Genomic DNA, 25,821 nt, shown 5'->3' with positions numbered 1-25,821 from the left:
TTGTTCGGAGTGTTTTGCATGCTGCTTGTCAAATTCCTGACACAGAAACAAACATCCACCACACACGAGGATACCTAAGAAGAACCTATTTTTGTTGTTTTGTTTTGTTTTTATTTTTACTTGAAAAATCACACTAAAATACAGTAAAAGAGTATCCACACATGGACGTTAGAAGTTGACACTGTATGTTCATCCAGAGTGCTTTTATGATAGCACGACTGCATCATCTGTGTCCATGGCAACATTGAGTCATTGTTGACCATTTCATAATGTATTCTCTATACTCTCCCATATATCTCCGAATGTGGGCATTTAGAATTTGAGATTATTTGTATTTTTATGAGCGAACACAATTCTACTGAACCGTTTTTATTCATTATGTTTTAGAAATACATGGTTTTCATAGGTCAGTGACGTGTTCTATGTTTCGTGTATGGTTTAGAAACTTTAGATCAAGTCCTCTCTTGCTGCGTGCCACTTGTTGTTCCCGTGGCTCGCCGCTAGATGTCCTCACAGCACTGACCGCAGCCTCGCGCTCTCACCTGCGCGCGCCCAGCCTCCTCCAGGTGGGAGCTGCACGTCGACGACCACTTTTCCTCACTTCCCCCTCCGCGGTCCGCTGGAGCGTCCACGAAGACAGCCAGCACTGACAGTAGTGGGAGAAGTTAGTCCAGCCTACATCCAAACAAAACGGACCTCCAAACAAATCCACCCTCCAGTCGCTTCCTGAAGTGCTTTTTCGCGGAAATGGTTCACCTGAAGTTTTCCTTCCGACGGTAAAAGTTTTGAGTTGGAGAGGAAGGACGCAGCTGGGAGACGCTTCAAATGGAGAGAGGGTGAACCAATTCTTCTGGGTCGTACAAGTTCGTTAAGGTAGGAGGACATGTTCGTTTTTGTCTGGTCGTTGCGAGTTTTGAAAGAAAAGTGCAGTCATTTGTACCCGTGTATGTATTTTAATTCCTCCACATAAAGACTCGTAAGCTTCGTTTTGGTGTGGAAAAGAGTGACAAATATAGTTCAGTTGTTAATGACGGTACTAAAGTGGCACCAAGATCGACGCAATCGACTTTTAAGGATGTCTAAGTACATTTAAGTGAAGCCGTTGCCTGTTGTCTGATGGGTTCACTGCATTTGCTGCAATATAAAGAAATTATGAGATCAGTCTTTAAAATACAGAAAATATGTCCAAAAACAAAACAAAAACACTGTTTTACAGTGTGATCAGATAAATAAAGTGAGGTGCAAATTGCAAATGGATGGCAAGAGATCCTGGTTGAGTACAGGCATGCATAGAAAACTAGGTGTGGGAGATTTGCTTTGCTTGGCCTTGAGGGATCCTAAGCAAAAGGTAATTTAAGACCAGTAGTGCTTCTCTCAGCTTATGACAATAAGAACTATTGTGTTTGTTTCCCCGTCACTGACCCAGCAGCAAATTACTGCAGCATGGTGTTCTGACACTTGGTTTAATTTATGCCAATCGATGAGAGTCTCTGCTCTTACATAGACCCACAGCTCGTTGGTTAGGATTAGATAACAGGACCACCTCTCTTTGGGGTCTGTTTGTCTGCTCTCTCTCCTGCACTTTGGACTGGACGCTCCAAATCCAAAATGTTCGGAAAACTCTGCACCACTTCCAGTGATCAAGGGTTGATGGACGCGGTTCCCCCCCCCAGCTCCATGGCTTCAAGTTCACCTCTTATACCCTCTGGTAGGTGAGGCTGAGACATTTGTTTAGTAAGGGCGTGTCACGTACCGGTGCTCCCGCTTCGCCAGCCTGCCAAGCCAGGGCTTGTACCCATGGAGATTACAGGTGTGTTATGTAAGCATTAGAGGTACAGCAGAGCCTGGAAGATCAAGAGAGAGGTGCAGTGATAACATGGAGGCTGTGAGAGATGAAGGATGGACATAAGAAAGTCCCTGGAAAAACGGAATGAAAGTGCATTTCTTGTTCGGGAGACGGTGCCAGGAAGGTTCCCCTTTTCTCTTGTGTACTGTCTTCATCCATCAGCGATCAAGTGGCAGCACACTGGAGGAAAGGGCAAAGCTGTTGGTCAAGAGAGGGCAGGGGAAACAATTGGTGTCGTAGTGGACAAAGACACATGATTATGTGTGTGAACATTGAGTGAGTGATCTGTGTGTGTCATGCAGGCCTGCAGTGAGAGGAAGCTCTCCTGATGAGTGGGACACAGTGCGCTGGTAAACACAAGGATTAGCTGATAAGTAACTCATCAGTGAGTCCTCATCAATACTTCGGGTGAATTGAATCAGTAGCTGTTGGGGTCAAGAGGGCCCCGTCCATTTCAGGTTTTTCTACTGCACTTACGAGACTCTTTCTTTTCTGGTCTTTCTAAGAGCTAACATAAGTTCTGGTCTAAACGGAGGACTTTTAAAAAACACTATTTTCCTTCTGAGTGGACGACAGATTGAAAAGGATTTCAAAGCAGCAGAGTTTTTGTTTTGAACGGGGTAGAGCAGACACACTAAGATGTCAGGATGTATTTTTAAACCCCAGTGTCCAGCTCTGTTTGCCTTCGCTGTGAGCTGGTCACCACTGCTGCACAACACTTTCTTTTTCACCCCTCACTGACCTGTCAGTTCAGTGGTCTTAAGCTCCACAGAGGCTGCAGTCCAGACTTAGACCCCTGGCAACCTCTGGAAGCAAAGCAAACATCACCCTCTACAGAGCTCTGCCTCTGTCTCTGCTGGCTGTCGCCTCTTTAACTGCTCCAGAAAAGTACAATGTGCAGTGTTGTTCTGTCCTGTTTTTGTAAAGAAACAAAGAAGGAAACAGGGACAGTTTATACATTTATATCACGTACCAGGGAGGTGCACTTCTTATGCAGTGTTGACAAAGTATATCAGCAGCTCAAAATATTAGCTCTGAAGCAATCACTCAATTAATTGATTAGTTCACAGATAATTAATCAGCAGTTGTTTTCATACTCAATTAGTCAGTTAAGTAATTTTCAAGCAGAAATGCCAAAAAGAAACCAACACAGCCCTCTTGGACTATGGGAGATTATTATGAGCCTTTTTTTTTTTACATTGACAAACTGATTAATCAAGAAAGCTATTAGCAAATTGTTTGTTAATGAAAATGATCATTAGTTGCAGCCCTAAATATGAACAGTTTAGGTACTGAGGCACTTGGCACATTTAATGCAATAGTCTTCAGAATATATTTTCAGATATGTATCACGACAGACAGAAAATAACCCAAAACACTTACCAGTTCACAAACTATTGGTAAAAAATATATTATCTTTGTGTTATTATATATTATATAATTAATGCATTTATTTATTTGTCATACCTTGACGCATATTCTTCCACAAAGAAAAATCTGTCCTGTTTACATTGAAGTCAATTATTTGTGCCTCCCTCTAAAAATAATACACAGAACAATTATCCTGGGCAGTGCACACAACCCCATGTTATAACCTTATCTCAAAATGACTCTCATGCGCCTGCCATTATCCCTTTTTCTTTCATGGCTCGGTCTCCGAGACCACTGTACTGTATGAGAGATATGTGGCAGGGAGGGAGGGAGGCAGGGGCTGAAAAGGAGAACAAGAGGGGGGGGGATCAGATTTAGAGTGAAGAGTTTCTCAGTCGGTAATTATCAATCTCTCAGGAATGCAGCCGCTGCTCTTACCAGACAAGCTGCTGCACGGCTACAACGGCCTTGCATTGCGCCAACTTGAATTCCCCCCCCCCCCCACCCCCTGATCTCTGAGACACACACACATGCACGCAGCGTCTCTAAGCATAGTGAGTTTAGTTGCATAGCATTTTGATTTATTTGTGTCATTATTGTCTTACAGCCTTGTTGTATTTATTTGTATCGCTTGCATTACCTACATGGTCTTTTTTTTAAACTGTATCCTTTCTGAAGCAAACTCAGGGACCACATAATGTCAGTAGGGGCTTGTGTTTATGTCCCGAGTCCTTCGCCACTGTGTGTCGATGCTGATATGTTGGTAAGGAAGCAGCAAACTTGTGGCCACCCAAAAACCCAACTCCTGAAACGAAGTTTTCATGAGCTATTTGGTCTCATTAGTTATATTTCTTGTAATCCTCTCTATTAATACCAAAATACTTGGGAAACCTTTCATTGGTGCCTGATGAGTCCCACAAAGCCCTTGTAAAAAGCTCTCCTCAGTCATTTCAATACTCCTCCGGCCGTGGGGTTGAGCATTTCCAGTTTGTCTTGGTGGCCTCATCGTCCATCACAGTACATTTCTTCTACACTGAGCTGTAGCCCAGACATAGTTGCTTAAGTCAGCTGTTGAGTAGCAGACATGCTCTTCTTTGTTTGATAATGCCTTAAGAAGACAGCCAACGCCCTGATTGCTGCCTGCAGGTGCTGCACAGTAACACTAGTTTTTACTCTGCTCTGAACACTTGTTACTCTAGAGTCCCTGTGAGTGTGGTGCATAAACTGCTGTTCCCCAAACTGGTTACTCGAAAGCCTATTCTAATGATTTCAGCAGGGAGACTGGAACAGAAAAAAATTGTTTTTTCGCTCAAGAATGAAACTATTAACCTTGTCAATCTGTTTCTGTATAACCACATTCAGTTTAACCTTAGCCTTGGTCATTGGAGCCTAAATCATGCCATGTGATTCCCAGCAGCTCTTGCGTAGACGTGAATGGCCTCCTGGTCAAACTGAGCCGGTCCTAATTCAAATAAAGGTGGCTACCTGTCTCGCTGCCGCTCCCTCTTTGCCTTATCCCTGTAAGGCATTGGAGTCTGCTCTGTCAACTTCCCTGTGTGACTCACCGCAGTCAAAGTTACATTTCCTCGAGACCCTCCCACTCCCTCATCCCCAGCCACTGCCTGCGAAATTCACATTGTTCATATTTGCCACTAGATCAGGGTGGGATTACACGTTTACATGAGTTTACAATGCATATTGTTACAGATGAGTTGCTTTACCCTCAAGTTGGAGTTTTTTTTGTTAAGGCAGTCCAACTCTGAATTTGGATCAAATAGTATTTTATGTTTGTTTGTTTTTATTTATGAACTGTTTGAATGTAATTCTGTTCCACGTTAGTGCGTTTTGTAAACAGTCTTGTGAAGTAAATTCCTAAAAGAAATACTGCAAAAATATTTGTAGTTCCTCTTTAACATGGACCTGTTGAGGGTCACAAGCAAGTCACCTAAAGTAGTTTTACAGTAGCGATATGGCCAAAATCGTCTATCACGTTATAGGTCATTTCATATCCATAAAACTATATATATATATATATATATATATATATATATAAAATGATACAGCATGTTTTCTAGTAATAATAAAATAACCACATGGTTTTGTATACTCCTGTGTGATATTTTCTCATTTAATCAAGCACTTTAGTGCAAAATAATCAAATCTTTTGAGACAATGGAGTTAGTATGTGCTTGTTATCATCACTTTAGGCCACGTAATTGTGTATCACTATATCTTATATCTTGATGTGATTTCATCAAAATAATATTCTCTCAAAAAAGATGGTTGGTATAGGGTCGCCTTTCCTTTCCGTCAGAGGATTGGCGGTTTGATCGGTTAGTCCATGTCGAAGTGTCCTTGGGCAAGACACTTAACATTGCTCCTGTAGGCTGTGCCTGCGGTGTGTGAATAGGTATGACTGTTATTTAGTCCTGATGAGCAGGTGGCACCTTGCATGTTAGCCCCTGCCATCAGTGTATATGAACTGGGTTTAAATGGGTGAATGACTGTAGTGGAAAAGTGTTTTGAGTGGTCGGAAGACTAGAAAAGCACTATACAAGACTGTTTTCCTCATTCTTTTTACGCACCAGTTTGTCAAATAAAGGTACAGTAGAGCTCATTGTTAGATTGAGATCTTTGCTATATTCATGGTTTTGAGTTTGGATTTGCACAGTAAGCAATGCTACTGAGTTTTGCTTTAGGCAAGGCAGGTGCCAGTGCTTTGCGTTGCTGGAAGTCCATTGACCCGCCTCAGTAAAAGTGGAGAGGAGAGCCCCTTTTTCTCTGGAATGTATCTCCTCAAGGTCCACTCCAGGACATGTAGCTGTCAAAAATACACAGTCAAAAAGGGTGTCACAGTCCGTGTCATGACCGTGTGTAAACGATTATCAGCCCCAGTTTACTTCATACTGATGTGTATACACACTGCTGTCAATGTCAGATAATCAGTCTGCAGCTATTGACACAATGCGTTGAGGTTTGCTGTGTTTGAGCGGTATCTCCGGTTCAATGTGAAAGCCTGGCGTCTTTTGTAAAGGATAAGTAAACAGCATGTTGGAACACATGCCTGCTCCGACAGTACTGGGGCTGGGCTGGGAAACGTGTGTGCGTGCGTGTGTGAGAATATATACTACTTTTTTGTTTGTAAATCAACTTAGGCATTATGAGTTGATCAGGATCTTTTTGTGTTTAGTGTAGCCAATGCCGGTGGAGGTTTTTGTTCAGATAGGTTTGTGCTACAAATCCTGAAAAACAAATGTGATTGTAAAACCTTCTTTTGTGCCTGTAGTTTGTGTATCAGCTTTGTGGTTAAGTAACTGCTGGGGCTATGAAGCAACTTTGTAATTAAGATGTCGGCCATGGTACTTTAACTTTGAGGAGAGATTGTGAGTCCAAGAGAGAGGGTTGTGACCGTTATCTTTCCCCTATAAACCCAAGAGATGCAACGTGTTCTTTTGTAAATCTGTTGTAAAAAGAGGAATTGTAAAAAAAGATAAATAGACGTCCTCAAACAAACAGTGAGAATTTTAAAGGGCACACCTCATTACATTTGTTTGGAAAACTGAAAATTGTAGGTTGTTATGCGTAAACACATCAATGGTGACATGAGTCAACTCCTTGGGACTGAACTGCACAGACAGCGGTCTGCTGGGTGGTCCTCCGCCGTGTCCCAGAGTTCTTACCATTACTCGTGTCCCTCTGTGATGAAAATAATACGAGGAGTTGTTGCACTCAGAGCAGCCCCTCGGGCTATAAATGAATGAACCAGCATCCTCTCCTCCTGAGAGAGATGCCTGATTATTGGCAACTGTAGCCAATACAGATGCACATATCTTAGTCATGCCCAAATGACTGTAATTTGCAGCAGGGCTTAGTGCAGGGAGAGGCCTGGTACTTTTCTCTGGAGAAGATGGATGCCTTTTCTTGTTATTGGGTTTTCACTAAAACTCACTCCTCAACAGATGTGAAGCAGTGTATAACAATCTCAGCTGGGCTACATTAAGATAACAAATTGCTTAAAAAACTCCCACATAAAGTTTAGAGTACTTCAAGTACCAATCTTAAGCCTTTCATATGGGGCTGCATACTTCTCTTTCTGCACAGGAATGAAACCAGATGTAATTCCATTACTAGCAGCATTGTTGAGTCTGGAATATCTCAACAACTATTGGATAGATTGCCATTACATTGTGTACCAACATGCATGGTGCCTAGAGGAAGAATCCTGATCTCTTCCTGTAGTGCCATCATCTGGTCAAAACGTTGGTCAGAGTTTGTCAAATAATTGGGTTTGATGACCAAATACCTGCAAAACTAAAGATATTCTCGTCAGCTTTTTGTGTATTGCTAGTTAGCGCAAGTTAGCATGCTGAATTAAGACAGCAAACATGCTAAATATTATACCCGCATGTTAGCATTGTTATTGTGAACTTGTACGCATTATTATTGTGAATGTGTTAGCTTTGTTATTGTGAACTTGTTAGCATTGGCTGTGCCTTAGTACAGTCTTGTAGAGCAGCTTGTGTGGCTGTAGACTTGTTTCTACTTTTAGTAGACCAACACCTGCCTTGGAAATGTCACTCAGTTGCCTGTTTATTAGGTACACCTAGCTAAAACTAATGCAATCCAATCCAGGAGTCATGAAGGTTCAGTTTGTGTTGAAACCATTTTAGAGCGTCACGGTTTGACAAATATAAAGACAATTCATGATCACTGTGGAGTATGTCATGTTTTAAAAAGTGTACATCTGCTTGAAAACTTTCCATACGATACATCCAAACTGGAGTCCACTAACTTCTCAACACAACTCCCTCTCTGCACTACATAGAGCTTTGATGGCGAGAAGCAGTTTGGAAAAGTCACATTTGTAATCCTCCGAGAACATGACAGGTTTATGTGGTTTAGCTTCATGTCTCGTCGGGGGCAGGAAAGTATTCATACAATCCGTGAAAGATGTTTGGTTGTATTATTCACACATTGCTTGTGCTGAAAATCTGCCTGCAGTGTTTTTCATGCACAACCGTGAAGCAACAAAGCAGCCAAAAACCTTTCGTGAACTCTCACCAACAAATCATCCAGGGATTCATAAGTCTCTCACTCTGACTCCACTCCCACCTTCCTCCAGTCTTTGTGTGCTTATTGACAAGCTGCGAAGAGTGTCATCTTAAGAGCTTGCTCCTACTTTTTTAGCCTGTTATTTGAAGATAAGTATCTAATAAAGTACGCAGCTGGAAGAAGCCAAGTTCTGCAGATCCCCAGAAGCAAAGCTGGGAAACCTGCCTCAGAGTAGAGTTCAGCAAGGTGAAGGGGTGGATGCCAAAGAAACATAACAAGCAACGCAAAACAAAAACTACACTGATATATGAATGGACACTGTTTGTTAGAAACACCTCAATGCACACAGGTAACTGTTGTTGTTGTTGTTAAGTTCTCTTCATTTAAATTGATGTTTTCCACCATGATGTGTCGTTTACAATCTCTTTCCAGCAAACATCTTTAATACCTTGATCTATAAGATAGTATACATAGACCGACTCTTTATTTTTTGTTGTTGTCTAGCTCCTCCTAGTGTGCTGCCTGTGTGCAGAAGTGCAGGAGCCTTACGGGTGCGGCTTAGTGAATTATGACTCCATGTTATGGAATGAAGGGAGCGGTGCCAGTGCTTTCTTTGCAGAAGTTTGGTTTAGAGGCAGGAGGGGGTCTGTAGGCTGAGCGTGGGGGCCGAACCATCGTGCCCACGGAGACGCAGAAACACACACACACACACACACACACATACATATATATATATATATATATATATATATATATATATATACACACACACACACACACCAACTATGGTTGTCTAAAGAATACAATGTTGCAAATATGGACACTTAAAGTGATGCTGTAATTATGTGAAGTATAACTGGATAACTGGATTTATTTACTTCACTAACAAGCATTTCCCAAATCAAACTTTATGTTTCAGATATATCAAAAACTTAAGAACTCTAAGATGAAAATCATTTTACCAAGAGTTGAAACCAGTTTGGCTAGGTGTAATCCATCATTGTGAACCTTGGTGCTTCTGTAGTGCATTTAATGAAGGGCCGATATCCACGACAGTTACTTCGGAAGGCCATGTGAATAATGAGCTATGTTGATGGGAAATCAAACCTGGAAGGCAGACCGTAATCAGATACAGTAATTGTTGTAAGAACTGAATTTGGCAGCTTCCTGAGTTAAACATTGTTTCTTGGCAGCAGCCAACTTGCAAATATAAAATATTGTGATTTTCTTGAACAGAGCAGCAAGGTTGATGTTCATAACAGCCCCTGCTTGCAACTGCACACAATGTCAACATTCACTTTAATGGATTTACTAAAGCATTGAAACCAGTAGACAAAAGGAATGTTAGAAACCAATATGGTCGTTTGGTTCATATCTCAACCTGAGTGCCAGCACATGTAATGTTTTGATGAAGATGGCTAAAATTGTATTTCTTTCTCCCCTTCTCTTCTTTCAGGTTGAGCTCCACTGGGAGTTGGTATGTCAAACCGTGACTCCATGGGGTTCGGGGACCTGATTCCCCAGGATGTGGTTGATATTTTTGCCCAGGAGAAGCACGGCAAAAGGGGCCGGAAGAAGCGCAGTCGCTCCCTGGGCCAGGCTCTGGTCTGGCTGAAGGGTAAGAAGAGGAAGAATCTTGATTCTAAGGGGCAAGGCCTGGGTCTAGGTCCTGCACTTGACTTAGCTTTGGATGGGCACCCTGCTGGGAATCAGGGAGGACACAAGGGAGGACTGAAGTCAGGAAGACACACTCATTCACAAGGTAACAGTCGTGGTAAGAGTCAAGAGGGATGCTCAGTGACTATTTTATCCCCTTTTAGTATGTTTTCATAAGTATGTTTGAAATTGCTTTTGGACTAAGACGACCCCCTCTAACATAGTTAAGACACTTTTGTGAACTAAAGCATCAGAACTGTTGGAGCAGAGGAACTACTTGACACAGCAAACACCATAACATTCAGAATGACTGTAGCTACTGATTAGGCTGTCCTCTACTAATTTCATTTAACACAAGTTGGCTGTCTTGGCGAAAACAAGTATTTCCTAGCTTCCAGAGGTTGGACGCTATGAAACTATGAACTGGTGTCATTTCTACATGAAATGATGGAATACGTTTAGTGACATAGTTTGCAGTTAATGGGCTAAAACCATTGTGGCCAGGTAATGTATTGACCCTTAACAAGGAGCTCTTCAAAATACATTAAAATACATTTCTTTAGAGAGCAGTTTTTCTAAACTGAGTAGGAATAAGGTATTGCATATGCTGCTCCTTGGCTCCCAGGCATGTGTGTTTGTTCACTGGCGGGATGTTTGAACTAACTGACTTCCTACTCGCCTTCTGACCTTCGACTGTTTTTGTTTGCTGTGAAAAGAAATTTCTGTCTGTCCTGTTCTGTGATACCGTCACTTAACTTACCTTAACTTACCTGGTCTTCAGGTTACGTGGAGGGTGAAGTGCTGCAATGTGGCTGCCATCACGTGGAAGTGAATGGCCTTTGTGCAGCCACACACACCATACACAAACACCCACACAGTCAACAACAAGTCACACACATCGTGAACTAAACAAAAAAGGTTATTGTTCACACAAACCCACGGAAATTGCAGCGACACACTTTTTTCAGAGCTGTTCGGGATCTTGTTGTAGCTTGCATATGTGCACTCTTATGTCAGCATGCAGAACTATACCAGTCCTGTTTTCTCTTTGGAAAGGTTTTTTTTGTTTTTTTACAGTAAGTACTAACTTTAGTTTTACACCCTCATTAATCACACCCTGATGCTGTCATACCTGAAACACAAAAACGGCAACCAGCAAAACATTTCTTCTACAGAGTCGGCTTATGCAAAAACTGAAAAGTGCACAAAGTGATTGTTTCGGGCTGTTTTATGTGCGTTTGTCAGCCAGTGCTTGTGCAGTCTTGACTAATTGCTTTACAGACAGAGGCCTGTTTCCTTTGCTGCGTCTTCTCCATGTAGAAGGTCAGAGCTTGTAGTTCAGCTTGAAGCGTATAATGTGCTACTATTGTTATATTGAGAGATAACATATTTCTCCTCTGCCAAGGTCGACTTAGAGGCTACTTCCCACATCAGTGAATTCTTCTCTTTTACTTACTCAAGAAGAAAAAAGTTAATTTCTGGATAATAAAAAAAGAAGTTGGAGCCAACCTTTAAACAATGTTGTGACGGCAGTAACAAAGACTATTCTTGATATATTCTATTGCCTTAACGTAATAGGCCTTATAAGGTTCACAAAATATATCACTCTAAACTAAGTGTTGACTTTTGAGTGTGATTTATGTTGCCAGTTATTAACATATGCTGCTATTGAACCCCTAAACAATCAACGTGTTGTGTGTGTGTGTGTGTGTGTGTGTGGCGTGCATATTGTTGGTGCAGGGAACAACTACAGCACACTCCTCGCCAGACGCTTCCTCTGATTAGACAATGAGCTCAGCAATTCCCAAAATGCAACCAGAGCAGGTTTATTGCAGGAGCAGGACACAGTGCAATGTCACACACTTGCCCAGAAAATGGAATACCTCCAGCTGAGCCTGTGATGATGATGATCGGTATTGATGCCAGAGGGGCCTCCTGCCCACTAAATGCCTGGTATGGCAGGCACAGTGCCAGTTAATTAAAAGCGATGCCAGGACTGTTACAGTGAGGCAGAAACAAGGGGTTCTGTTCTGTTTTGCTGACCCCTCCACTCCCACTAGTCCTGCTTGCATCGAGACACTGGTACCATGGAGGATCCCATGTATGTGTACGTATGAGACTCGTATGATCGCCTTGGTGTCAAACCTCAGTACTTTATTTGTGACTTATAGATCGCCATAGACATAAGGTGTAAAAAAACAACATCATCTCTTTTAAGTAGAGTTTACAACTTACCATATTTACTTTTATTCAATGAAGATTCCAAGGGAAAAACTAATCTATATATCTTCAACAAAGCTAATAAAACCAGCAAGGATCACCTCAGGCTTTAGCACATTTTGATGGGCATTTTCTACAATTTTCTGATCTTTTCTTTTATATTCCAACAAATCAGCAGATTTATCGATAATGAAAATAATTGTTCGTTGCAGCGCTAGAAAATAGAAAAACCTTTGAACCAACTTTTCAAAATGTTTTATGTCACCCATCGATACAAAGCTGAACATTCTGTGGTCTTTCAAACAAGGTGTACTCAAATATGTTCCATCTTTCAAAATTTAAGGATAACCCAAACTCATGTTGAAGATAATCTACAGTTTGCCTCAACACTTTCCTGCTTTACCTAAAGTACATTTTGTTTTGTTATTAAATTGTATGTTTTTTTTAAATCAAATTGTACTGGATCATGTTTTGGAGAATATATTTATTTGGGGAAGAGTTGACCAACCTTGTGTCTTCAAAAACTAGTATTGATTGTCCCGTCAGATTCATAATCTTAGCCCATATTATTTTATCAGACATTTGCTGGTTTTATGCTAATAGATTGCAGACAAAGTAACCTTCTATGAAGACATTGTTTGCTTTTCAGTTTGGGATCAGCTTACCTGTTGCTCTTGTGGGAATGTTTTTTTGTAAACAAGGTCTATGGAGTTTGACCAGATGGGAAACTGCACAGTCGCAGGTTTTGGAGCGATTTGTGTGTGTTTGGCATACATGCCAGGTGACAGATCATATGAGCCATTTAGTTTGTCTTTTGTTGAAGATTTTTTTTAGATGCTGCTTAATGTGATTTTCTTTGAACGTAGAGATGGGATAATAAAATAAGTAAAAGACTGATGGAAAACATGCAACACATTTAGGGAAGTGAAAGAAAACAAGGAGGCAATAGGGCACATGTTACAGCATCCTTATTTAGATCAATTTTGAATATACAGAATTACGCGGTGTGCAGTGAAACTAACGACAACACTGAGACAGACGTTGGCCAAAGTCCACATCAACCTTTGTTTAATTATTGGAAAATTATATTGCTGTTAAAATGGTAGGTCTAACTTTAACATTGTTTCCAGTACTGTAGTTATTTGTGTTCTTATTGTAGTTGTGTTGTCATGACACAATTACCAGGGCAGAAGAACAGGTTTTGGAAAACATGCAGGTGTTTTATAATAGACATTATTCAGCCTTTATGGGAAAAGCACTTGATTCTCTCATGTGCTTTTTCTGTTGTGCTTTAGGGGTACTTTTGGACACTTTGTATATATAATATCTGACAATTAAGCTAACGCAACACAACCACACACTCTGCTCAGGTGTTATGTGAGCAGTAAGCCAGTGCTGACGTTGTGGGAATTTTTGTAGACAAGGACTTGACTACCTGTATAGTAAACAGCTGCACAAATGCTTGTTTATATTCAAAGGGGTTTTATGGGCATTTACTAGGATTTATTTTCAATAAGGGAAGAGTTACCACACCTGAAAGGCAGAGGAGATCATATTTAGGTCACTCGAGTGGCAAGAGAAGTGCCAGTTTGCCCGCTGGTCCCAACTGAATAATGCGCTCCAGTTTCATTTCATCAAGTTCCTTCTATTCTTTACAGTCTTTTAATGTTTTGTGTCAGTGTTACCAAACTCAGACTAAGCAGGACAGCCAAACAGCAACAGGTATTATTTATGAAGTCATACATTGTTTCATTGACAAGATGTGCAGATACGTTACAGTGGCCTTGCACAAACTGCACATGTTATTGTCCCGAAAGGAAAATGTTTGCCAACACACTATGGCGTGGAACATTTTTTAGTCACCAGTAATGACTTTTGTAGTGAGATGGCTGTTTTTAATCAATGGGGTTTATTGTAAAGGTTAGAAGATAACTGTATTGGCTTTACCGCACTAGAGTTTAATAAAGGTGCACACAGTGTTGGTCCTTCGTGTTTTCCTCTCTGAGAACACGCTGTACTTTCGTGACTTGCCTAGTTTGCAGCAGCCCGACCTGTGTTTAGCAGGCCTACCAAGTGGTTTGGGAGGAGATCCTACATTTAATTTATTCTGAAGATGTTGAATTATTGATAAACAAGAGTGATAACCATGCTGCAGTTTCCACCTGGGGATGAATAAAGTATCTATCTATCTAATCCATCTATACTGGCAGCTCTTTGATGCTGTTTGTAGCCACTGAGGTGTTGGGCTAAATGCTAATGTTAGCATAACAATAACAATGTTAAGATGCTAAGGTTTAGCAGGTAATGTTTAACATTTGCATATATCCTCAGTTTTTTATTCATTTATCTAAGTAGCTCTAAAGACAGCTGAGGCTGATGGGAATCTCAACAGTTTAGCAGCGATTTGGTAAATCTGTCACATTTTGACCTGCTGGTGGCGCTAGAGGAAAAGTCAGGGGAAGTCATGAGGAATCATTTAAAGTTAGTGGCTATTTTTCCAAATTGTAATATTCCGATAGTCTAGACCAAAGTTGTGGACCAGTGACTGACTAAAATATTTGTTTCTCATTTTATACTCTGAAGTTGCTAGTAACAGATTATTTTTCTTTAATTGTGATTTAACAAACACCTCACTAACACATTAAGAGTCGTACCATAAAGACACCCAGCTCGGTATTTGTGTCTGTACTCACTCTTGTTCTCCTTACTGCTTTATTAAGAGCAGGAGACTGTGAAAACGCTTTGCATACATTAAACAGGCACTAGCACGCCTGGATATTTTACATTCTCCTGCAGGGTTTTTTAATGGGATTTGATTATCTGTTTAACAAGAGAGATCTCATCCCTATGAAGAGCATTGCCTTTGAGAACCGTAACATGACAGATGAACGCTGTTGGGAGGTTCAGGATGTAAACTGATGTAATGACATTAAATGTGGCGCAAAACTGACAACCTACAAAATAATAGTGCGCATTTGTGTGCACCTTGAGTATGTTTCTGGAGGTATCCGATACGTGCAGGTTTGCTGGCATCCAGATTGTGTTGTCTGACAGTGAAGTAGAGTGTAACCCTTTTGTGCCAGATCATACAGGTGTATCCGTTACCTGGATTGTCATCCTTCTTTTCTTTCAGCTTAGATGTTTATATTTAATTCATTGAGAACCAAGACTGTGGAAATAGTCAATGGAACACTCAAGCTTAGACCAGGATGTGTCCGGTGTATCGAGACTATAGATACTTGCTTTCAGAGGAACCGTGATCCTCAAGCCCTGTCCCACTGTCATCGGCAGGCCTTCAGTTGGGTTTGTGCTGATTAGAGAGGCTTAAACACCTGGCAGACTTCACCCTCAGAGCTGGAAAGAATATTCACTCTGCCTGGCGGTCCAAAACAAGAGAGACAAGAGGGGCAGGTTGAGGCAGGGAAGTTAGGTGTGTGGGTGTGGGTGTGTGTGTGTGTGTGTGGTATGTGCATCGGTTTGATTCCCATGAAGCGGTTCTCAGAAAAGTCACGTCACACCAGTGGTATTTTGTCTGTGTTAATGTGTGTGTGGTGCTCTATTTAAAGCAGGGGTCTCAAACTGTTGCTTTTTACAGTAAATTGAACTATTAACAGTCTGAAGCCAAGTAACCCATCTTTCAAGCAATCAGTAGTCCGTTTCCTTTGTAACTAAAATATCTGCGCTATAGTATCTGTCAAGTGGAACCATAGCCACTGAGGTCACTGTGTGTGTGTGTAAAAACAACATTTAGACCATATAGAAGATTATAGACTATCCTCCAACAAATTTTGTCACACTTTTTGTTGACTGACACACTTTTTGTCCACTAATTGATTCGTTGATTTAATTGACAGATCTGTACAACTGAGTTTCTCCAAAAAGAAAATTATGAGAGAGTGAGTGACTTACTAAAGAAATCTTAGTCAACTAAAACAAAAATGACACAATAGTTGACTGGAAAAATATAAGTTAGTTTACTGAAAAAATTCAAATGGAAAAACTTCGAACCTTTAGAGACTTGGTCTTGTCCTGGTTTTGATAAATCAAACTGCTGTAGATCGGAGACAAACAGTTTTTGTTGCAAAGTTTAAATAATAAATGCGAAATACATTTGTGTGCTCTGGTTTTGAAGCCTTACGAGAAAATTGAAAGGAAATTGCTCAAAGAATCGAGTAATTTCTTGGCCTTTCTTTCTAAACGTATATTGATTCACAGATTAGTTCACCTAATCCTAAAGGAGTGGTTGCAGCTAGAATGTACAGAGTAATGCCGTGGTTGCATATCATAAACACTCTTGACTACCATCTATGTCACTGGTTGCAATTTGTTTACGGTAGTTGATTACGCAACATATCTCATAAACCCGTTTTTTGCCAGAGAATCCACATTTTACCAAAACAAGCTTGCAAACAGATGTTTGTACATCTAAAATGTCCCACTTTAAATCCGTATTACTCACGTCATAAAATGTCATTATAAATCCCCTTTGAAGCTGAATTATTTATTTTTTTCACACATTGTTTTGCCTCACTAGAGAAGTCTGGAACATGAATGAACGGTATCGCATCCATTAGATTTAGTCTGTTTATCCAAATCCGAGATGTAAACATCAGTTTGGAGTTCATACATAATCACAAGCAGCCCGTTAATACTGTTAGCTTCAGTGACAGATGGTGCCTTTAATATGTCAGTGATTATTTTGGACAGAATTCCAATGTGTTCACAGAAACAGTTATAATATGAGCCCCTCATTAACATGCAGCCGTGCCTCACCCATCACTACAAGCCTCTCTAGTGTGAGTTGTATCATGACAACCAGGTAAGCTTTGTGCGAGACTTTACCTTACACATGCCTGTCAACTTTCTGTTTACATCTATAGGTTGAAGCCGCCACTTAAGCAGTGGATTCTGTTCAAATGGCGATTTCTTTTTTTTTCTCTACTTGTTGCTATGTACTAGTAACACATGCGATTCATTTCTTTGTAAACTGCTTTAGTCTTGAGTCACTTGTGGGATCACAACCATGGGAATGTTTTCCATTTGTTCAGATGGCACACATTCCACGTCATGTCTGCTCAGCACACCAGGAAGTGAACAACCCCTTAGCAGCAGATGAGTTTGAGGTGTCCTAAATAGGTAACAAAAGGAAAAAAGAATTTGACTCAAATAAAAAGAGTAACTCAAGATCATAACATTAATCTGTTGATGGCAGCTCTTGATTGAGTAATGTGATATATTCTGTCCTCTGTATTCTTGCTGCACAGTAACAAATGTAATGCTGCTGGGAACAATAGGGAACATTTTCCACAGCTGCAGCTTAAACATGTTTTTAATCTGGTTTTAGAAATACATTCTTTTAATTCACTTACTCCCCCTTGTGGCAAAACAATAAAGTTATATTCTCATAAAGACGTCTAAGGAAGTAAATACATTTGCTGTGTTTGAGTTTTACAGTGAAAATGGTGAGAATCAGATAAAGTAGTGGTGTTATTTATTAGCGGTGCTAAAGCTGTGGCTTAAGTGAGGGGGAGTCCCGTGATGCCCTCGTACCTCAAATCCCTGACAACAGCTTTCTCTTCCTTTCAATGTTTACATGTATGATCTCAGTTTGATCTGTGCCCCGACTGACCAATCCAGGGCGAGTGTGCCTGCAGATGGGGAGCAACAGTGGGATGCTGGGTATCTTGTTGAGCAGCGAGTGGGGGAGACAGAGTAGAGAGGGATGGCAGGAATTAGGCTGCTGAGGATTAGTGTTTGAGCTCTGATTGTCTATTGGCTGTAGAGACATTCAACGCTCCTTTCGGACCTGAAATGGCAACAACAACTCCATCAAAAACAAGGAAAACTGTCATCCTGCCGTGATCTCTTCAGGATGTTTTTTGAACTGACTGACCGCACATTTCAATCTATTTCTTGCTCCTCTTTCTTTAACCCAACTTGGGCATAGTTTTGGATTACTTTACGAGACACCATGGTTGTGCTTCTGACTAAGAACTCCAGTACTAATTTCTACTGCTTTCCAACTTTCTTCAACAGGAAAGGTGAGTGAAAGCAGCACAATTGTTTAAAATTACAAGACAACAGACATGATTGGTGTATGACTCAAACCAATTGTTCTTGCACTAATTATTCAGACTGCTATTTAAGTATGACCAGGATGGGCTGAATTAGCTGGCACGCCTAGGACGGGCAGTAAAGTAATCAAAGTGTGGACACATTGTTGCTGTGGACCATATAACGTATTGTCATGCTTACTCACCTGATATGTAATACGCTGTGATTTCATCTCATTTTAGCAACTAATACTTGCTCTAAAATAGAATAAGGTATTAGAATTGTGCATATGTATTGATAATTTCTTATTTGGAGCACCACTAATGCTGTTACTAAAGAGTCTGTGCTAAACATTAGTAGTGATTGGTGAGCACATGGCTAATTCCAGCATGGTCTTACAGCGACTGAACAGAGTAGAGTACCGTAGGTGGCTAAATGTGGAACAGCTGTCACTATTACATAAAAGTGTCTAAGCAGGTTGTTAGCCCAATGATCCCAGGCTCTGTCCTAGAAGCGTGAAGTGAAGATGTGTTAAGTTCAATCGCATGCCAGTTGGTCAGCAAATGTGAACCTAATGGAACATTATTCTTTGTAAATTATTTTATTTGTATGTTTCTTTTTTTTTATATTGCACTTTCTAATTAAAACCATAACATTGGTACCTGTAACTCAACTTGAAAATGTATGTCAGAAAGTCATTAGACGATGTTATTTGAGTGCAATATCTTTTTGGATGGCACCCATGGTTCATGACATGGTATTTCAGGTGTTTCATAATTGTTATTAAAAGATTGAACTGATGTATTTTGGATGCAACAGGATGTGACATCAATTTAATGAGTGTCCTCACTGACAATTACACTCTCAAAAAGAAAAATGCATAATATACTGAGCATATACTGTATGTCTGAAGGTTTATTTTTTGTATGATAATCCCTTCTTAAAAGTTAGTCAGTCACTGGAGTTTAATGCTGCACTGGTTCAGATGTTTTAATTTGCACACTTGTGTAATTAACTATCAAACATATTTACTGTACTTGTGCTTAAATATCCCTGGCAGACATCTGAATGCTCTCATCCTGTGCATGTGGCCCCCTCATATACTGTTACAGTGATCCAGACTTATCCCCTCTCCCCTCTCTTTACTTCAAGCTGTCCCAAAGCGAGACGACGATGACAAAACCCCGGCACCCCCGTTGTTCCAGGAGAACGTGTTCATTGAGGCCAGCAGGCCCAAGTATTTGGAGAACCTTCACTCTGAGGCCAAGGAGGGATTGAAAATGATGCAGCAGGAAGGTACAAAGCCCTCTAGTGGTACAGTCTTACATATGTGCACTAAATTAGAGGTGTAAGATGCCGACAACGGTCTACATATTGTTTAAGAGGATGTGTAACAGAGGATATAAACACGGCTCAGAATTTTAAACCCCACTTTATCTGTTGAATATGACTCCTTTCAGAAACGAACAATGAAATGGAGTTCCAGGACAATATAAGCACAATTGTAAGTGACACAATTGCAGTTTCTTCTTGCACAGTTCTTGTACGCGTGTTTTTGTTTTTAACTAAAAGATTTATCTTTTGCCAGTCGACAATGACGGTCCACACAGACGGGGAAGGTGGGGGGTTTATGTCAGACAGTACCATTGCTGACACATCTTCTGTTCGCTCTGTACAATCATCTGTGTCCACAAGATCTTCACGCTCTGGTCTCACCAGGCAAGGTAACCACAAGCGAAAATACTATTTACATCTTGGTCATTATGCAACATATGAGGATGCACACACATAATATGACAGATTAAACATGTAATGGGTGAGATGTACAGATTATATTCACTTTTAAATTGAATGATTAAAGGATCAATGGATCGTGTTTTTCTCTTATGTCTGTCTAGAATCAACATTCAGACCCTTGAACTCTGACAAAAAGTCAGAAAAGACCAAGACAAGGAGAAGACACAGGAAGACTGTTGGGGGAATCCCACAGCATGTTAAGAGAGAACTGGGTAAGCTGCTCATTTTAAACGTATTACTTACAAAAGACATCTGTCTATGAACTACTATTGAAATTGTATGAGCAACATTCAGAAACGGACTAGTATTTAATATGGTTATGTCACTGTTTCCTATATAGATGATTTATTTGCATGTCCATTTCGTCAATTGTTGATATGAACTTCTGCTACCTTCTTCCAGGCCTCGACAGAGTTGGTTGGTCACTGACTCAGAGGTTAGATGAGGAACAACGCTATAATGATGAAACTGACGACAGCTCAACCACTGATGGGCCACAGCAAAGGGGGGCCAGTGCCAGCCTCAATAAGGACCAACTCAAGCAGCTTGGTGACCATGCTGGTCATGGGGATGATCTGGCCCTGCTGCACCGCCTTGGTCCTGGCTTGTCAGGTGGGCTGAGTCCTCTGAACCTGGCTGTTCCTTGGATGACCACGGCCAACAGCCTCCAGCAGGAGCCGCCTAGCCCTGTCATATCTATGTCACCCCAGGCCGCCTACATGTCCAAAATCATTCCCAACGCTGTGTTGCCACCCTCCATCGAGGTGGTGGAAATAAGCCGTGGGCGGAGTCGCAACAGCGTCCGCACCCTCAGCAAGAGCAGCTTGATGCTGTCCAGCCCCTCCCCCTCCCGTGCTTCCTCTAGAGCCTCTTCCTCCAGAACCACTTCCTCCAGATCCTCCACCATCACCTCCGCCTCCCGCTACAACCCTATCAATGTGTCCGACAGTTCTTGTTGGAGCAACTCTGAGTCCTCAGATACCTTGGTATCTGACTCCTCTACCATCTCCAGGGGCAGCACCCCGAGACAGAGGAGGTCACAGAACGAAGATGCCTCTGCTAAAGAGGACACAATCAGTGTCCACTCCTCTATCAGCAAAGCTTCAAAATGCACATCCAATGGCAAGCTCATTATTAAGGGGGAGGAAGTTAAAAAAGGGGAGCCGTTTGTGCGTTGCCTCTCTGTCATGAAACCCAAGAAAGCTCCTCCTCCTCCAAGCCGCTCCTATTCCCTTCACAATAAGATGAAGCGACGGTCACGTGACCTGGCAGAGGTAAGAGTCAAAGCAAAAGAATCAGCCTCTGGTGATGAAAACGAATCGGGATATTCTCCTGTGCCCTCCTGCACCATAGACAGCCCTGGATACAATGCTGACACGAGTTCTCTGGACGACTCTACAGGTTCGGCATCGTTCAGTCCCATCAGATTCCAGGTCGAGGCACAGAAGGCAGAGGGAGCTGCAAAGGTTGAGAGAACTGTTTCCAAAGATGCTTCACAAGAGAAACAGAAACTACTTCACGAGAATAAGCTCAGCAAAATAATATCCCCGTCCAGTGGCTACTCCAGCCAAGATGGCGCATCAGCACAGGTTCCTAAACAGCCCCACAAGAGAGGCATCTTAGCAAAGCTTCAAAGGTTTTTTCCAGGCTCCACTCCTGCTGCTTCAACTGCATCCCTGCTCAAACCTGACACCTCAGTTGATACGGTCATCATTAGCCCTTCTGTAAGGGCCTTGAGAGAACTCTTCAACATCCCTCCACCACCTAAAGTCCATGCACCTCCCCCCCCTCCTCCAGAGGTATGGGCCCACAGCAAGCGTTCCTTTGAGCTGCTGCTGGGACCTCCGGCACCTGATAACCTTTATGCTATCATAAAGAAGAATCCAAAGGACAGGAGACAACAGAGGCAGTCTCCTTCTGCATCTACAGAGAGCTCTGTGAAGAGCGTAGTGATAGAAAGACAACACAAGAATCCAGCTGTGACAGTGGAATCTGTTAATAGATCCTTAAATGTGCTAGAGACAAAGAAAGTTCAAGAAAGTGGGATTGTGAGTGCTGAGATTCACAAAGAGAACAGATTGGCTGAGCAGAATGTTGATTTGAAAGGAAGCAGTAAAGTGACAGAAAATGGCGAGAGAGTAAGTGACATAATAAATGGGATGTTAGTGAGGGCCATAGAGAAACGTGAAGGAAGGCTGGAAGCAGTGCGAGAAGAAGAAGAAGTCAAAAAGACATCCACACAAACGTCAGAGGTAAAGACTTACATGGATACGTTACCTGCCATTTCATTAGCACGCATTCTTCCATCTCCCTCACCTCCTCTGGTGCACCATCCTCCCCAACGGACCACGGTTACTATGTCCCCTGAGTCGTCCTGGCCCCCACCACCTCCACCACTGGCACAGGCGGGCCTCAATGGGCATGATGCGATTGATTTCCCTCTTCCACCTCCCCCAATGTTCGGTGAGGTGGGGTTAGTAGTACCTGTTCAGGTGCCACCCGAGAGGTCCATTCATAATGGTGACTCCTCTTGCACAACTACGCCTGTTATATCAGTGGTAAAAACAGAAGGTGTTAGAGTGAACACTGAGATTGAACCTCAGAAGTCCAGTCCATCCCAGGGGATTGCACCTCCACCCATGAGTATCCCACCTCCCCCACCATATATGGCTCCCCCTCCACCAGTTAATGAGGTCTCACCTCCACCACCTGAAGCGGTGACTCCTCCTCCACCACCTAAAGAGGCGGCGACTCCTCCTCCACCACCTAAAGAGGCGGCGACTCCACCACCTAAAAAGGCGTCTCCCCCTCCACCTAAAAAGGCGTATCCTCCTCCACCACATAAAGAGGTTTCTCCTTCACCACCTAAAGAGGTGTCTCCCCCACCACCACCTAAAGAGGTTTCTCCTCCACCACCACCTAAAGAGGTTTCTCCCCCACCACCACCTAAAGAGGTGTCTCCCGTGAGGCTCAAAGAGTCCTCTCCTCCCCTTGTTAAAGATGTGTCCATTGCGGTGGTATCTCTGTCACCAGTTATAGAGATCTCCCCTCCGCTGGTTATCAAGGCTTCCCCTCAGCCTCCTACAGAGGTCTCCACTCTGTCCACTGAAGAGGTTTCTTTTCCATCTACTCAAGACAATGCCTGTCAATCCTCTGAAAGGGTTAGCAAGCTTACTCCACCACAAAGTATTCCACCTCCACCACCCAAGTCAGAACAGGAGATGGATCTTCCACAAGAGAGCATCCCATTCCAATCTGAAACCAGCCCAGTTTCATCTGACATTATTCTCACTCCCCCTCAGAGTATCCCCCCTGAGCCTCTCGTACAGCTTCTCCTCCAACCTCAGGTGGTACCCCAGAACGCTGATGGTCCAGCAACCCAGGAGCCCCCCCCTTCACCACAATCTGAAGTCTCTATCCCACCAGCTCTTGAACACTCTCCTTGTCTAGAAATGGCTCAAGAACCTGCTCCTCCACCTGTAAACATTCCGTTACCTGTGCAGGATCTTGCCAGTATTAAGGACCCGTCTAGTCCTACAAGCACAGAAAAACAAGTCCCAGAACTGATGTCTGACCCTGTTGTACAGGAGGAACCCGCTCCTATGTTAACCCCTTCACCCAATAGCAGCCCTGAGACTCCTGAAGCTCAGAAGCAACCAGAGGTGGAGGTCATGATGAGGAAGCAGCAACCTAGCAATCCGGTCGCAACCTCATCTGCCAGTGGTGAGGCTCCTCAGAAGCCCATCAGGAAGTCTCTGATCATCATCTCACCCACACCACCACCACCCGCCTCGCCACCTGCCATTGTTACTGCACAACCAGCTCTGCCAAAGTCTGTTTCGGTTCTACCTGTATCTTCATCTACAGTCGTCTCCCCTACAAAAAAGTCTCCTCCTGCCATGACCGCCTCCCCTTCCATGAACCTACAAGAGGCCATCCGTCTGAGGACTGCAGCCAGATCAAAAGCCGGCCCCCAATCTCGCCTCAGCTTGAACTCTCCAAAATCACCAGTAGACCTCCTTAAGTCCCCCTCCAGCACGGCAAGCTTTATCTTCTCCAAGAGCAACAAGAAGGTGGTGATTGAGACCAAGCCAGCACTGAAAACCATGGCAACCGGAGATACAAATCTTGAGTTTTCCTCTGTAACAAAGGGAGTCAAGGTGCCACCACCTGTTGCAAAGAAACCCAAAACTACGGGTAAAGGGATTGACACCGGTGAAGGGATGGATCAAACTGCAGGACAGGAAGCACTGCAAGAGAGTATCATGGGTAAGAGAGATGATTCACTATAAATACAACACATCAATGTTAGAATGGAAATGATGAACAAGACTAACTATACAACCACACTAGTGGCTCTGTGAGGCTGTACTTCGGCACAGACGTCCTTTAAACTACATACTCACGTCAGCATGCTAAAATGCTCAAAAGGAAAGTGCAGAAGGCTGGTATTTAGGTCGTCATAACATTTCAACCATAAATGTGAGCAACCAAGTCAGAAAAACAGTTAACTTCAGCTACCAAATTATAATTTCAAGTCAGATCAGACTCTAAATATTACATTAATACTTAATAATATAAAACTAATTCAGGTAATTTAGAAGCAGTTTTTTTTAAATCTGGTTTCATAGATCAACAACAATCGTGGAATAATGTAGGAACACTCCAAGATATTCTTGTTCTTTCCATTTTCCCGACATTGCATGAATGCAGCTTCAACAGGTTTAGTGTTCACCTCTTTAGTTTAGCTTGTTAGCATGCTCACGTTTGCTAACCAGCTCAAAGTATATTTCAGTGTGGACCAACCAACATACACTGCCATCCCCAGAGTGTATGTAAATTACAATTTAAAAGATGAACTCTTCTGGACTTCATTAAACTAACTGCCTTAATCCTCCAATCTCAGATGCTGCAGAGAAAACAAATGGGACAGCAGGTACTGTACGCCATCAACATGATATTAAAGACTGAAGGAGACCCGGGGAAGGACTTACCGACAACACTGAAATTGCTGCAAATTGGCGATTGTGAGAGACAAGAAAACTGGATTAGGATAGATGAAATGCTAATTTCAAAGATTGCATTTGGAAAATCCTTTGACTTTAATGTTAATGGTGTGGGTCTTAATTTTCTCAAGTACTCATTTTGCATTTTACTAAGAGTGAATACAGCATATTTTCTTTTGCCAGAGGTTCCTCTGAGCTTTTGCGTTGAAAGACATGGGAATACATCGCCCTCTAGTGTCTGATATTGATTGTACCACTTATGTCCTGCTGAATCAGATATTTAGTCAGTACTTGTAACAATGGGACTTTTGGGCGTTCATCTGTAAATATAGCACGATTTTGTACATGTAACATATCCAGGAATGTTGGATCTGTGCTAAAGTGTTCTGTATTTTCTCCAAAAGAGTTTCCACACCAATTATATTTGTTCAAAAATATTAATTATCTTAAGTTATTTTTCCTGTTCAGAGGGTCTCTACGCACAATGTCGTCTTTGCAATGTTGTTACACCCCAATATCATTTAAATCAAGTTGTTCGGCTCTTAATCTTTTCCAAATGTATGTTCATGAAACACATGATCTTTGATTAAGCTCTCTGTGCATGATCATTAATGTCACAAACGATGAGCAGACTTGTAAAGCAATACAAGTTGTTATTATTTTGCTGCTTTTAGTTAAGGCATTGCCTTTCCTCAGTTATTGCTCAAACAGTGGGATATGTGTGTAAACCTATAATATAGTTCAAACCGGTTTCAGACACTAATGTAATACATCATTTATAATGGAAAGAATAAAGATTTATGGACAGATCAAATTGTC

The 25,821-nt window shown here is 42.0% G+C and overlaps 1 protein-coding gene across 4 annotated transcripts; it reads left to right on the top strand.

Annotated features, from left to right (window-relative positions):
• The first annotated feature begins 321 nt into the window (after positions 1 to 321).
• Positions 322 to 25,821, top strand: si:dkey-157l19.2 (uncharacterized protein KIAA1522 homolog). 4 transcript variants are annotated; one of them, XM_034525591.1, is made up of 8 exons: positions 322 to 873; positions 9,726 to 10,031; positions 19,352 to 19,495; positions 19,660 to 19,703; positions 19,788 to 19,923; positions 20,098 to 20,208; positions 20,399 to 24,265; positions 24,903 to 25,821. In XM_034525591.1, the coding sequence occupies exons 2-8, from the start codon at positions 9,749 to 9,751 to the stop codon at positions 24,965 to 24,967; spliced, it is 4,650 nt and encodes a 1,549-aa protein (XP_034381482.1). In that variant the 5' UTR covers positions 322 to 873; positions 9,726 to 9,748; the 3' UTR covers positions 24,968 to 25,821. The 4 variants fall into 4 exon arrangements, with proteins under 4 accessions (XP_034381482.1, XP_034381483.1, XP_034381479.1 ...); XM_034525592.1 differs by having other exon boundaries at positions 641 to 873; positions 9,726 to 9,887; XM_034525588.1 differs by having other exon boundaries at positions 641 to 873; positions 9,726 to 10,043.

This window comes from Cyclopterus lumpus, chromosome 22 (genome assembly GCF_009769545.1).
Source record: "Cyclopterus lumpus isolate fCycLum1 chromosome 22, fCycLum1.pri, whole genome shotgun sequence".
Lineage (NCBI taxonomy): Eukaryota > Metazoa > Chordata > Actinopteri > Perciformes > Cyclopteridae > Cyclopterus > Cyclopterus lumpus.
The sequence above is the reverse complement of the archived record's forward strand: the minus strand, read 5'-3'. Positions and strand labels throughout refer to the sequence as shown.

Excerpts from the sequence above, each read along its gene's own strand:
- si:dkey-157l19.2 (XM_034525588.1), top strand. The coding sequence starts at position 9,749 with ATGTCAAACCGTGACTCCATGGGGTTCGGGGACCTGATTCCCCAGGAT. Across the intron at positions 10,044-19,351 it reads TTCACAAGGTAACAGTCGTG|CTGTCCCAAAGCGAGACGAC; the intron begins GTAAGAGTCAAG and ends CTTTACTTCAAG. Across the intron at positions 19,924-20,097 it reads CTCTGGTCTCACCAGGCAAG|AATCAACATTCAGACCCTTG; the intron begins GTAACCACAAGC and ends ATGTCTGTCTAG.